Raw genomic sequence first — 13,874 nt, 5'->3', positions numbered from 1 at the left:
TCAGTGCGCAGGGACTGGGAGGGTGCTGTGCAGAAGGTGGGAGCACCTGGTGGGGGAGGTGCTGCTACCTGATCTAACAGCCTTGCTCCTGACAGGCAGAGGGAGTGCTGCTCTTCCTACTCGCACGGAGGAAGAGAACTGCTCCAGGAGAATGTGGATCCTCTACAGACACAGGCCCCCGGTTGTCTGGCTGGGCATCTGCATGGGTCTCACTGCCATGAAGAGGAGCTTTGAGATGATAAATTAAACTTCATTATACGAGCAGTTGTTTCTCTTTCTCTTAGGAAACCAAACAGCTCTCCTTTTCCAATTGCAAGGAGTGACTGTGCACTCAGCCCCTGGGCAGACCTTGTCACTGCAGACCATCATGGCCTGCAGCACAGGCAGCCACCAGACAACAGGAGTCCAGCTTCTCGGAGTGACCGGATGCCCAGAAAGCAAGGGAGCACTGCTCTCTGAAGACTTCTTGAAGGGGGATGTTTGCAGGGCATTGTTTTTCATTTTGGTAGAACTACATAGCAGATTTGGAAGAAAGAATATAGTCGTCAGGATATATAACTGGACCCCCCCCCCAGTTTATTAATATTTTTAAAAAATTGATGCATTTAAATTTTTAAAAAATCTTTCAAGTGGCGGAGTTCTCCAGAGCTGTGGTTCTTGATGTAAAAGTGATAATCTCTGCGGTGAAAGGGGGGTGGGACTTATGCATAAGCTACATCTATTTTATCTATACTTTTACCTTAAAATAAAAGCAACAACACACACACGAGACAGCTCCTGAGAATGGAACATGATCTCACAGGTATGTGTCTAATCTGGGGGGAAAGGTCCAGAATCACTGCTTATAGTTAAGAGTGTGAAGGACCCTCAGGTTACTGAGGGTGACACTCTTATTTGGTAGACAAGGAAACTGAGGCAGAGAGATGAGTGACTTACCCGAGGCCCCATCATAAACCAGACACAGAGCTGAGACAGAACTCAGCTGCTCTACTTGTCCCTGTAAAATCCATCTCAGTGACAACACTGCTTTTTAAAATTTCATTCAATCTTCTTCCATCATCTAAAAATCAATTGGATCATTTAAAGAACCTGGTAATATAACACCAAAGTAACCATTAATAGCATTTCAAACTAGCTTCCAGCGTGGCTATTAGTCCTAAACTCGGAGGCTCAATAATTGCCCTGAAATTTAAGTGTTTTTTCCCTCCAAATAATTTATTATAGAATACCAAAGATCTTTAATTTTCACAGTGGGCTATGCTATAAACTTGAACTATTTTTATAAAGTTCAGGAAACATATACCAGAAAAAGAACCAATGTTATTCTAGTTTATATGACAATTTAAAGACGAAGAAAAGAGTCCTGTCCATGACACTGCAAGTAACATGTTAGCAGGGAAGGTATTAGCAGGGCAGAATCGTAATGTATAAAACAGTCACATTTTTCTCTCCTTTTTTCTATTAAGGGAGAATGGCCAGACAGCAGCTTTTGATGGGATGCCAATTAGTCTGGTTTGTACTGTCTTTTCTAGAACAATTTTTGCAGCTCCCCAGAGGCTCACAGTATAACAAGGTGAGCACATCAACTGGGGATCAGAGCTTTGACAACATCTGCTTTGGGTCCTGTGCGTCAGAGGGGAGAGGGTCTCCAGGTGATGGGCTGAAGGAACTGGAGCCGTTTCATGCAGGGAAGAAAAGATTTCAAGAACACATGCTGCTGCAAACCTCCAAAGGGCTGCTGTGGCGCAGAGATGCACCCTAAACCCCCCTCCCCCGCAAACCAGACCTAAGACCAGTGATGGGAATTTCTACAGATTAGTAGCCTGGATGACAACTGAAAAAAAAAAAAAAAGAATAAGAAACTAAGGAATCAAAGCTTGCTTGATGTGCAGAGAACCAGATCAGGGCAAGAACGACTTGAAAGTCTAACAGCTCCGGCATCTCAGCACTGGATGCAACCTCACAACATGGCATAGACCCGACTCTGGGCCTAGAGAGTCTGAGTCCCAGAAGTTGACATTTTTCCCTACCCCACTATATGGCTCCCAGAGTGCCGTGTTTGCCAAGTTTTGACAAAAGAAATTAATTATATCAGACACTGCAGAAATGGGCAGGCTTTTTCTATTCAATGAGTATTCAAGTTTGCATGAATACAAGGCCTAAGAGAAGTTTGAGAGATGTGATTAAAATGGTTCCCACAGATAAGGGAGATCTAGTGTGTCTCGTTGGACCGATTTGAACCAGCTTTGCCCTAATGCCATTCTTGTTCAGAGCCCTGGTGTAGGCTTGGGGCCAAATAATTTTCTTAGCTTTCTCAAGGATGTAGGAGATATTGGTGTGCTCTGCTGTTTGCCATGAGAGTAATAGGAAGATTTTTATTGAACTACATTGCAGAATTAATGATGGTGACTTGGCACCACTCTTGTAATCACTGGAGACAACACTGGCACAAGTGAATAGGCATTGGGTTAGGAGAAAAGCTGACTTGGGGGCCTGCTTCTGCCACCCCCTAGTTACACTTATGGGTGGAAGTCAGAAAAAAGAAGCCAGAGCTGTTCCATGTGGCCTAGCAGGAAGGTGCTAGTAAGGGCGACAGCCTCTAGCATAAGCATGAACCAAACAATGCAGGAACCTGGCTCAGGGTAGAAGTGAGATTCAAGTGCCACCTTTCGCCCAACCAGCTGTGTGATTTTAGGCAAGTTAACCTCTGTTATTTTCCCATCTATGAAATAAGATTAAGGAGTAATGCCCGCCTACTTTATTGATTTATTGTACAGATTTAGTGAATTAATGTGTAAGAACTTTGCAAGCTTATAGCAGTATAAATATAAGTAATCATTATTACTTCTATGTAGAGGTAAAGCTATTACAATAAGCTTCCCTACGACTGGATCTGATTGGAAGCGAAGAAACCTGGGCGTGGCCTGAGTGATATGCAGTCTAAGAGCTACAGGGCTGGGCATAAAGGTATTTTTAGCAAATGCTCCCGACTGAAACCTCACTAATCCCTGTTCCATGAAGCCACTTGAATCACATCTCTGAAACCTCACATTAGGTCCTATACTCACGGCAATGGAAACCTGAATATTCAGGGAATGTAGTATCTGATAGACGAATGATTTCTTGTCAAAACGGGGCAAATACCAGTCTCTGTGGAGGCCACAGAGCGGGGTCTCATGCTCACGTGGATGCAGTGGTGAGCCTCCTGCTCTTATGTCCTTTTAAAAATCGTAATCTGCTTACAATACACATGGAGGGGGCTGGAAAACCAAATGCATACATACATGCCTAGCATGGGTTGTGGGGGTAAATAGTATGTAAATGTGTTTGCTGCCTGAGGAAGGCACACCAGTGAAAGTAGGACTACAGAGAGTTCCTGGACTAGAACTGAGGGAGACCGGAGAGAGCATCTGGCCCAGCCCTCCACTGGACAGAGGGGAAGCTAAAGCCTAGAATGATGGATTACTTATGTAAGGTCTAGACCTGGGGTGGGGAACCTTTTTTCTGCCAAGGGCCATTTGGACATTTCTAACATTATCTGTGAGCCATACAAAATGATCAACTTAAAAATTAGCCTGCCATATTTGGTGAAACATTTAATTAACTCACCCCTAATGCCTTGGCAGGGCCAGACCAAATGATTTCTCAGGCCTCATATGGCCTCCAGGCCGGATGTTCCCCACCCCTGGGCTAGACCCAGGCTGGGTCAGTTATTGAACATTTATTATTAATGTTCAATCAAGTGTTCTAGGCCCTAGAGATGCATACATAACACAGTCCCTGCTCTCAAGAATTGACAATCTAGTGGGGAACCTGATCCAGGCACTCCTGCTGATAGTGAGTTTTGGATGTGATGAGTGCTAAAATAGAGGTATCCACACAGAGCTGTGGAGGATATGGGACTATTGACACTGGCTCCACAGAATGTCAAAAGGAGAGGAGGGAAGCGAGAGGTTATTTCAGCAGAGGAAAGAGCACGAGCAAAAACATGCAGCCTACCTCCAACAGAATGTTTGACTCAGAAGAGACCTTCGAGACCAGCTCTTTATATAACCTTAAAACTCCTTATGTATCACCCTGCAGAGATGATAATTCAATTTCAGCTAGAACACTTCCAGTGAGGGGAAGCTGATTACCTCACAAGACAGAAAAGGTTTGGTGCTAACCTTTTCAGTTGGCACTGCACTGTGAGGAGGGGACCTGTCAGAGTCTATCTCTTCATTGTCGCTGAATAACAGCCCTAGTAATACTTGGTCTCTGACTTCCTCTCAAGGGAATAAGAAAATGCCATGTGTTTTAGAACCTTTGGCTTATAGAATGTTAGAGCTTGGAGGGACCTCAGATATCATTTAGTCCTATTTTTAAGAATCTCTCTGTGACTCATGGACCCTCTTTGAGAATGTGATAAAAATGTAGAGATACTCTCCCTCAAAATCCACATGTGCGCATGACATAGGAAACGCTTCGTGGAGTTTCAGGGAATTCATGGAGCCCCAAAGCCTGTCCTTTTTATTTTACTGATAGGAATCTGAGGCTCAGAGCAGTGGAATGGCATGAAGGAGCATCATGGAAGTGATTTCCCATGGGTCAGACCACAGCATGAGCAGAAGAGTCAGACTATAAGTCCACCCTAGAGACAGGCACTGACAAAGTGAAGATGTTTGGGGAGCAGGCTGCAAGAGGATCTGCTTTGAGGCAAAAAGGAGACCTAGGTTAGGAGTGTGAGTGTCATGAACACTTTCTTTAATGATCTGAAGGTTGGTTTATAGAGAGGATTTAGAATTTTATCTTTAGCTCAAAACCAAAAGGTAGAAAAGAACTTCTGCCAGACAGAACTGCCCACTAATGGAATGTACTGCATGAGAGGCACAGAATTCCTTGTCATTTGACTTTTTGTGGACACAAAACAGCCTCCTGTAGAAGGGACTACAGCATGACAAGAGTCTGAATGGGGTGACCCAAACTGGACTTGATTATGTAACTCTGAGAGGCATACTCACTCTCATACACTAGCCAGAGGCAGCTCAGGTCTCCCAGAGAGTGTGGTTAGTAAAGAAAGTGGTAAGAGAGGAAGCAAAGAAAGTTCAGGATGGCTGAGACCTCAAATGGAAGGTGTGGAAGGGTGGGAGTAGAGAGAAATGGGACTTGGAGATATAAGCGGAAGTAAAATATTGAAGGTCTTACACAGCATCATGCCTGGTATTCAAGAATAAGGGCTTGTATTGAGTAATGGGACAGAGAAGGAAAGCAAAAGGACATAACAGTACATTTCAAAAGATGAATGAACAGTCAGTGGTGGCTGCACAACAAGGGAAGTCAGGAGGCGAGAGGAGAGACAGGCTGTGGTGATGAGCTGCAGGTTTCACACAGTGGGTCTGCAGTGCTGGTGACAACAGGACACACAATGGAAATGTCCAGTGATCTGAAATGCTGGCAGTGACCAAAGGACAGTGAGGCGGAGATGCCCAGGAGGCAGCTGATGAGCCTGGATTAGAGTTCCAGGAGGTCAAGATATGAGACAGATTACGGGGTTATTTACAGAGATGAAGTAATTTAAGTCTTAAAAGTAGATACATTTTCAATAATAATAATAATAAAAAGCATAGCAGGAGTAGAGGTCTAAGGGGTTTGCTCACAGGGCTGACCTCAGTGTGGAGATGGTATAATTTAAAAATGTGAGAAGGAAGAGTTGACAAGTTAGGGGAGATCTATGATTAGAGAGTGAAATAAAAACCTGGCAAAAAGGAAGCTCCAGGGAAGAAGAGTGATCCACATAAACACGGTCTTAATTTAGTGCGCACTCAACGGTGTGCTTCGGCAGGCAAATTATGGTAATGTTCATTTTGGCAACAACACAGGTGGAGCAGTATGAGTTATAAAGTGCTTTTGAATGGATTATAGGTATTCTTTAAGCAGTATTTTAAAACAAATGCCTTAGAGAATATGACTAAAATGTCTCTCCCAATTTCTCTATCAGTAAATTAAAAATCACTGTAAGTTAAACAAGTTCCTTTCACATCCATACTTTAAGGAAGGTGATTTCCACTAGGACTCCTGGGAAAGGGTCACGGAGGTGCCAGGACGAGTTTATAGAAACACCAGTGGAAGGAAATACAATATTCCATCCCTTGTAGAGAATATTTACTTGCCTCTCAGGATAATTTGTCACGTGCATTACCTACTTCCAGTTGTCACTCACACGCAGAGGACTTTGATAAGAAGGCTGGAAACAGGCATGTAGAGGCTTTGGGTTAATACTGGATTCTCTGGCACATGTGATGCCATGGGCCTCATTAAGAGACCAATGCAAAGGAATGTTTCCGAGGATGCCACCTACTCTGATAGCTTCAGAGTCACAGAAGAGAATGTGTTTCTGTCAATCTTGTCTGGCGAAGGCTGCCTCATAGTGAGTATTCCAGTGCATGGTGGTATTTAACTTCTTGCTGACATGGTTTACCCTGCCTTTGATTATTATTTTTAATTGCTATTTATTACACGTATGCTTCCCCCTTGTGGGCAAGATATGGAAGGAATTAAGAGGTGGCATGATCCAAGGTTTGGAAACATTCAAGACACAGCCCGGAAGTTGTCTCTCAGGAATCTACCTGTTGTCTGCATCTTTATCATCAGAAGTTTCGGTCTCTATACCTGCTAATGTGATACCTCCTGCTATTTAAAATACCCAACACAAGTATCAAAGAAAAGGCAAACTAAAGCCTAATCTAAATTCTATCACTTATGGTAAGATAATCACAATGTATAATACGTACCTATGACTGTTTTGCACATTTTGTATCATTATCCAGAAAAGTGTGAGGTTCTTGAAGCAAGTATTTTCCTTTTAGTTACTATTTTCTCTGTAGGCTCTAGCCAAAAGTTTTGTATGTACAGTAGAATTCAATCAATGATCATTGAATAAATTACATTATTTAGTATAAATTTGTCAAGGAATAGGTGGGGGAGAAGCAAGTTATTTATTCAAGTTGGTTGCTTTAATCAAATCAAAGCTCGATGAGTCTTGTGGAAGCAGGCAGGCACTGGTGGAAGTTTCTTTGGGAAAGGCAGGAGAGGCGAGAAGGCCAGCTTTCTCTTTGCAGCTCACTGAGGGAGCACGGCCACCCTCCACTCCTTCCCCGGGAAACTGAGAGGAACAGCCACCACGCAGAGGTTAGACCTTGTCCTTCATTTCAGCCTCAGTCCTCCGAAGGACTGGTGAGCAGAAGGGGGAAGGTGGCTTGGGTACAGGGATCAAAGCTATTTCAGATTCTCTCCCCGACTCCCTCTCCGCCCCTCCAGCCCAGACCCGAGTTGTGAGAACCATCACCCATCGCTAACAGCTGGGACTTACTTGGCAGCAGCATCTTTCCTCAGCTGCTCGTGCTTCATGAGGAGGTTCTTGCGGTCTCGGAAAGCTTTCCTGACCTTGTAGCCTTTGTACACAGCTTGGATTTTGAAGGCAGCGATGTCCTGGATGGCTGCGATGGACAGGGCGCCGTGCTCCAACATGAACTGGATCACTTCGTGGCGCTCACCAAGCAAAGCATAATCGAGGGGGGTGTACCTGAGGCAGGGAGAGTTTTTAAAGTGTCGGAATGTAATTCGAGGTACAGCTAACTGACAATACAAGCAGGGAAAGGAAACATGCAGAGACATGGAACATTCCTCAGGCAAAGCAGCTCCTTCTGTTCTCTGAGGGGCACAAGCCAGGGGGAAGCTGGGTCAGGTGCTCTGTGCTGCTGACCACATCAATTCCTGAGTTTTCCTCGCTGGCTCACAAACTGGGGGCTGTGAGAACATGAACCCTTTCCTCTTTCCCGTGTTCCAAATAATTCCTCATTCCTATCTGAAAAAGGACTGCGAATAATATTCTGTGACATTCATAATTTGAGTGTTTATGAAATACAAAATAGCTCTGGCCAGTGTGGCTCAGTTGGTTGATCATCATCCTATGTACCCAGAAGTCGCCAGTTTAATTCTAGGTCAGGGCACATGACTGGGTTGCAGGCTAGATCCCCAGTAGGGAGCATGCAGGCAGCAGCTGATCAATGCTTCTCTCTTGCTGATGTTTCTCGCTCCCTCTCTCTCTAAAAAAAATTTCAATAAAACATATTTAGCCCTAGCTGGTTTGGCTCAGTGGATAGAGCGTCGGCCTGCAGACTGAAGGGTCCCAGGTTCGATTCTGATCAAGGGCATGTACCTTGGTTGCGGGCACATCCCCAGGACGGGGTGTGCAGGAGGCAGCTGATTGATGTTTCTCTCTCATCGATGTTTCTAACTCTCTATCCCTCTCCCTTCCTCTCTGTAAGAAATCAACAAAATATATTAAAAAATATATATATATTTAAAAAAAGAAATTAAAAATATACCTCCAAATGGAGAGATTTAGTATATGATAAGGATGGCTCTATAGCTGGAGAAAGGATGAATTATTAAATAATGCTGAAACAACTGGGTAGCCATCTGGGGAAAAAATACTTATATCACATTTTACTCTAAAATAAATTATGAATGAGGCAAAGATCTAAATATTTATACACATAAAAGAAGTCATAAATATACCATAAGAAATCATGGAAGATTTCTTAAAAATTGAAGAGGGAAGTCTTTAAAATAAAAAAGGTACAAAAGTCAGAAACCTTATGCTTGATAAATCCAACTACATAAACACACACACACACGCACACACACACACACACACACACACACACACACACAATAAACTTTGCAGGGCAAAAACACCAAAAACAAAGGTAAAAGAGTTCCCATAACAGGAAATACTAATGGCTCCTAAACATATGTCCAATCTCACTAATTTAAGAGAAATAAAAATTAGGACTCATATGAAAGAGCATTTCATAATTAGATTAGCACACACCAGAAAGTTTAAGAACCGACTGTGCTGGCAATTTCTCACACACTACCCTAATCTTTAGGGAGAACAATTTTGCATACCTATCAAAATTATGTATGTATCTGCCTTTCAACATAGCCATTTCACATACAGGCATTTATCCCCCAGATCTGCTCTCCTTTGTGAGCTGCTTTATGTGCAAGGATATTCACAGAGGCACAGCTTGAAATAGTAGAAGAATGCAAACAACCTCAATATGCATCAACAGAGGACCAGTTAAATAAAGCACAGGCCACCCATGCAACGAAGTCATCAGTATAGTGCAGCCACTCCTGCATGTATGAATAAACAAGGAACAATCTCCAGGATCTCTTGTTAAATGAAAAAAGGAAAAAGTAAGAAACAGAAGAGTATTGTGGCATGCTCCACTGTACAAGAAAGAATTTATCCGTGTGTGTTCACCTATATAAAACATATCTCCAGAAGTTTCCCAAGAAAGGTGACAGTGATGCCTGAGAGAGAAACCGATTGTCTCAGAGGCAAGTGTAGGAGGGACATTCCGTTTTCACTCAAGGCCCTTTTATGCCTTTTAGACTTTGTAGAGTGGACATATAGCCCCTTGTTGATAAATATGTTATTTAGAAAGGATACATATTATTGTCATGTAGTTATGTGTTTCAAATGGCTCTAATTGTGTGATTTTAGGCAAATTCCTTTTTAAAAACACATTTTTCTATTTTTGGAAATATAAAATAAATTAGATAAATACACGGAAGAAAAAAGTCATCCAAATCACCACCCTTACAATTAACCACTGTTACTATCTTGGCAGATATGCTTTCCTTTTTTTAAAGAAAATGACTACTTCATGAAAAGGACACATCTAAGAATTTAAACAATGTGAAAAATAAAAATATTGAAATAAAAAAAACCCAAACCCCAAATTCCACCATCCAACAATGGTGATGATAACTGTCACTTCTTAAACAACTTACTCGATGTTTCTAAGCCCCAGCTTTCCTTACCACAGACTTGGCATGAAGAAAAAAAATATAAAGATCGGCATTGTGCCTGGCACAAAGGAGTTCATACATATTGGCTATTACTGTTATTATAAGACATACATTGCAGTATGATTTGTGACACCATAATCACTTATCATAAATATTATTTCCATTGGACCCAAACTAGTATTTATGGCCACCTAATGGCTGCCACTGATCTGATTCCTCTCTGAGTGACTGTTACTAATTCAATGCAATAAGAGATGTTCAGAGAAAATAATCAGCTGATATCTGAAGTGGAATAAATGATGATTATATGAAAGCATCATTAGACACAGAAAACTATTCAATGATTACAGAAAAAAAATCTCTTCAAAATTCATTTAATAGCTACAGTAAGCCATAGAAGGACAGGGTTTTGAGTATAAGCAAAGGGTGGTTTGGCCACTTCAATAAGGAAACTGAATTCAGAAGGAAGCCCCAAGTGCTAAAGGTAAGGAACCCTCACTTAAGGGCAGCTCCATCTGCCACTACTGTTCAGGGACCAGAAGGCCATAAGTAGAGGTGCCTATGTAAACTTTAAAACATTATTTATACGTAGTTTAAAAAATTAACTACATATTAAATGGTAAATATTATCACACATTAGTAGAGCTAAATTGAATTTTAGAGGACATTTAAGGAAATAAACTCAATAAACAGACTCAGAAAAATTAAGCAACTTGCTGAAGGTTACGTAACTAGTAACCTGCAGAATCTAGACTGAAACTAAGATCAAATGTCTCCCTGGTTCAATAATCTTTTTACAGCACATCTATCAATTATTGAGTTTAAGTCTCTTAGAGAATGAAACTTCTAAAATCAACATGAAATAACCTATATTTAGTAAGTTATTTCTTCTTCTTTTTTTAAAATATATATTTTATTGATTTTTTACAGAGAGAAAGGGAGAGGGATAGAGAGCTAGAAACATCGATCAGCTGCCTCCTGCACACCTCCTACTGGGGATGTGCCCACAACTGAGGTACATGCCCTTGACCGGAATCGAACCTGGGACCTTTCAGTCCGAAGGCCGACGTTCTATCCACTGAGCCAAACCAGTTGGGGCAGTAAGTTATTTCTTCTATAATAAAATGTAGTGTCTTTCACATAGTATACAAGCAAGATTATAAAAATCTGATTTAGTAAAGTAAGGCCCAAACTATGCCTATACTTACTTACAAATATGACAAAAGCAAAGAACAGGTAGCATAAGATACCCTAAAGAATGCTGAACCGGGAGTCCGAGACCTGTAGGACCTGGACATTCTCTTCACTTCTCCGAGCTTCTGTTTTCTCATTTGTAACAAGTGAAAAGGAGGTGGGAAGAACTAGATCTCTCAGGCAGTTTGTGAATAGAAATTGCGTTTCAATTCACAAACTGCCTGAGAGTATATTTTTATTAGGAGACAACTCAAACATAAACAAAAGTAGAGGGTGTAACACCATTCTGCTTTTGCACACACATCATCCAAATGTAACAATTAGCAAGATCCTTGCCACATTTGCTTCATCCAAGCTCTTCCTTTTCACTTTTGCTAAAGTATCTTAAAGCAAATCCCAGAATTTCTATCATTACATTTCCCTGCATTTCAGTATTCATCTATAAATATTATGAACATAACCACATCACTATTATATTAACAAAATTAACAGGAATTCCTTAGTAAGATCCAATGTCAACTCCGTATTCAAATTCCCCCCAATTTCAAAAATAAAAAATAAAAAATTCCCCCAACTGGTTTATTTAGGATTCTCAGTCAATTTTTGCTCAAAAAACACACAATCCAAATACCTAGCAAGGTTTTAAGATTGAAAGTCCATATACCTAGAGTTCAAGCAACTGACCATATTGTGATTATTACTATTGAAATCTTTCTTTACCCTCAATTCAATTTAGAAACATTCAAGTGCTGTGAATATTCCCATCAATATCAGAGTGTGGCTGTCAGATAGTTATTGACTGAAAGCCAGCAGGAGCTGGCAAAAATTATGTCTAAGCAGTGCACATCAAGGGGTTAGTGTCAATGCATGAGAAGTAAAAATTAGCCCCACACTGATGGTAACCAGGCAAGAAACAATGTAGATAAAGGCGAGACAAGATACAATTGGACCTGCCAAGTGGGAATGGTCTGCTGGGATGAGCAGAATGCCTAAACTAGAATGTCAATAAACATAAAAGGCAGTGCCAAGTTCTGACATTTGTACATCAAGGTGCATTGCTGATGAAACATTAAAGGGGCCTGGAATATTGCCACTGTCTCTTTTCATTTATAGATTGGCAAGTTCAGTTAGGCGGGCTTTTCCTATGGTCGTTTGGTCTGTAATTAATCTATTCTTTCTCCAGGAGGCAGTAAGCACCTTAATTCATAGGCTTACTTAGGTTTGGAATTCAATGCTTCACATATAAATGGGAACTGAATTGCAAACAAAATGTTTTTTTTTTTACTGTTTCCTAAAAAGATAAATGGGAACTGAATTGCAAACAAAATGTTTTTTTTACTGTTTCCTAAAAAATAATAGGCATGTGGTAAACACTGTAATAGAATAAATGCTTTACAGAAATAAAACATCACTAATTCTTAGGATTCTTAAACCTTCCCTTCGGTGGTTTTAGGATTTCAGAGGGAGAAATCATCCCTCTAACACATCTGCTTTCATGTCACAACCTCAGCCTTGAGGACTCCACTGGGCTTCCAGCTTCCTTAGATGCCCAACCCCCTAAATCTTCAAATATTTTTTGTTTTGTAGTTATTATATGACTATAATAGAGAAAGTGCGTTCTTTATATAATTGCTCTTAAAGTAAGGCATACTAGTCTGCTTTATCTAATTCTTCATGTGCTCTAAGAATTCCAGAAGTTTCTGATGCAGGTATAAAGCAGGGCGATGCTTACTAAGATCCAGACAATACCAACTTGACAACCAACACTTATTTACTGAGCATCCACTTCATAAAAAGCACTGTACACTGTACAGAGATGACCACGATCCTTAGGAGTTCTCTGCTAATAGGGAAGACAGAGTACACGAAATTATAATATAAAGTGAAATGTGCCAACTGCTGTAAAAATACAGTGTAGGGAAGAACGAAGTTTGGGACACATGACTATGGGATCAGAACAACCTCCTTAGATGAGACGGCATTTGAACAGAGGAATGACGTGATTAACAATTACATTAGATATGAGTTAGCAAGGCTACTTTGGAAGCCGATGAATAGAATGAGGAAAGGTCAAAGGAGGGAAAAGAGCAAGAAGACATTGCGCCAGTCCCAGAAAGAGTCAAAGCGAGCTTGATTTAGACAATGATGCTGACAATGAAGAGATGACTGTGAAGCAAGGAGAGACCCTGAGTCTGAAATACAGTTTTAGAACCCACCAGGACCCAGGTGATTGCCGAAGCATCAATGGTTGGTCAGATCACCAAAGGAGATAGGCTGAGAGAAGAGATCCGGTCCTTGAAGAATGTTTATATTAAAAATAAATAAAAAACAGAAGAGAAGCCAAAAGAAATGAAGAAGGAGCAGAGATGATCAGAAGAGAAAATAAACTGTCACAGAAGCTTAGAGAAGATAGAGTCTCAATAAGGTAAAGAAGCAGAGGCAACAGAAGCAGGATGCAGAAAGGCCATGAGAGTGGACAGAAAGGACAACTATCACTTTTCAACTAGGAAAAGACACAGATTTCAGGAGACGTGAGATGAAGCCAGACTGCAATGGCATGAATGGTGAGCATGAAGAAATGGAGGCAGTGAAGACAGTCTGCGAGAAGGAAGACTTTGGATGCAGAGAAAGAGTTGGAAGATAATGGATGGAGGCTATAACTATGGGGAAAGGTTCTGAAAGAAGTGGAGAAGATGACGGGGTTGGCCCCAGATCGGAGGAGCATGTTTCCGCTAAGACAGCTGCCCTGGAGAAAGTCCTTCCTTCTCTTCAAAGTGTCCATGACAAAAAGGAAGGATTGGCAGTGGTGCCAAAAG

The 13,874-nt window shown here is 41.3% G+C and overlaps 1 protein-coding gene across 5 annotated transcripts in view; it reads right to left on the bottom strand.

Moving 5' to 3' along the window:
• Positions 1-13,874, bottom strand: part of INVS (inversin) — a 125,388-nt gene that overhangs the window by 23,056 nt on the left and 88,458 nt on the right. For all 5 annotated transcript variants that reach the window (XM_014543225.1, XM_005870658.2, XM_014543224.1 and 2 more), the window contains exon 12: positions 7,349-7,561. In XM_014543225.1, coding sequence (XP_014398711.1) covers positions 7,349-7,561 — 213 coding nt within the window. The remainder of the gene's footprint in view (positions 1-7,348; positions 7,562-13,874) is intronic.

The sequence above is a fragment of the Myotis brandtii genome, unplaced genomic scaffold (genome assembly GCF_000412655.1).
Source record: "Myotis brandtii unplaced genomic scaffold, ASM41265v1 scaffold320, whole genome shotgun sequence".
Taxonomy (NCBI): Eukaryota; Metazoa; Chordata; class Mammalia; order Chiroptera; family Vespertilionidae; genus Myotis; species Myotis brandtii.
This window is presented reverse-complemented; position numbering and strand designations above follow the sequence as displayed.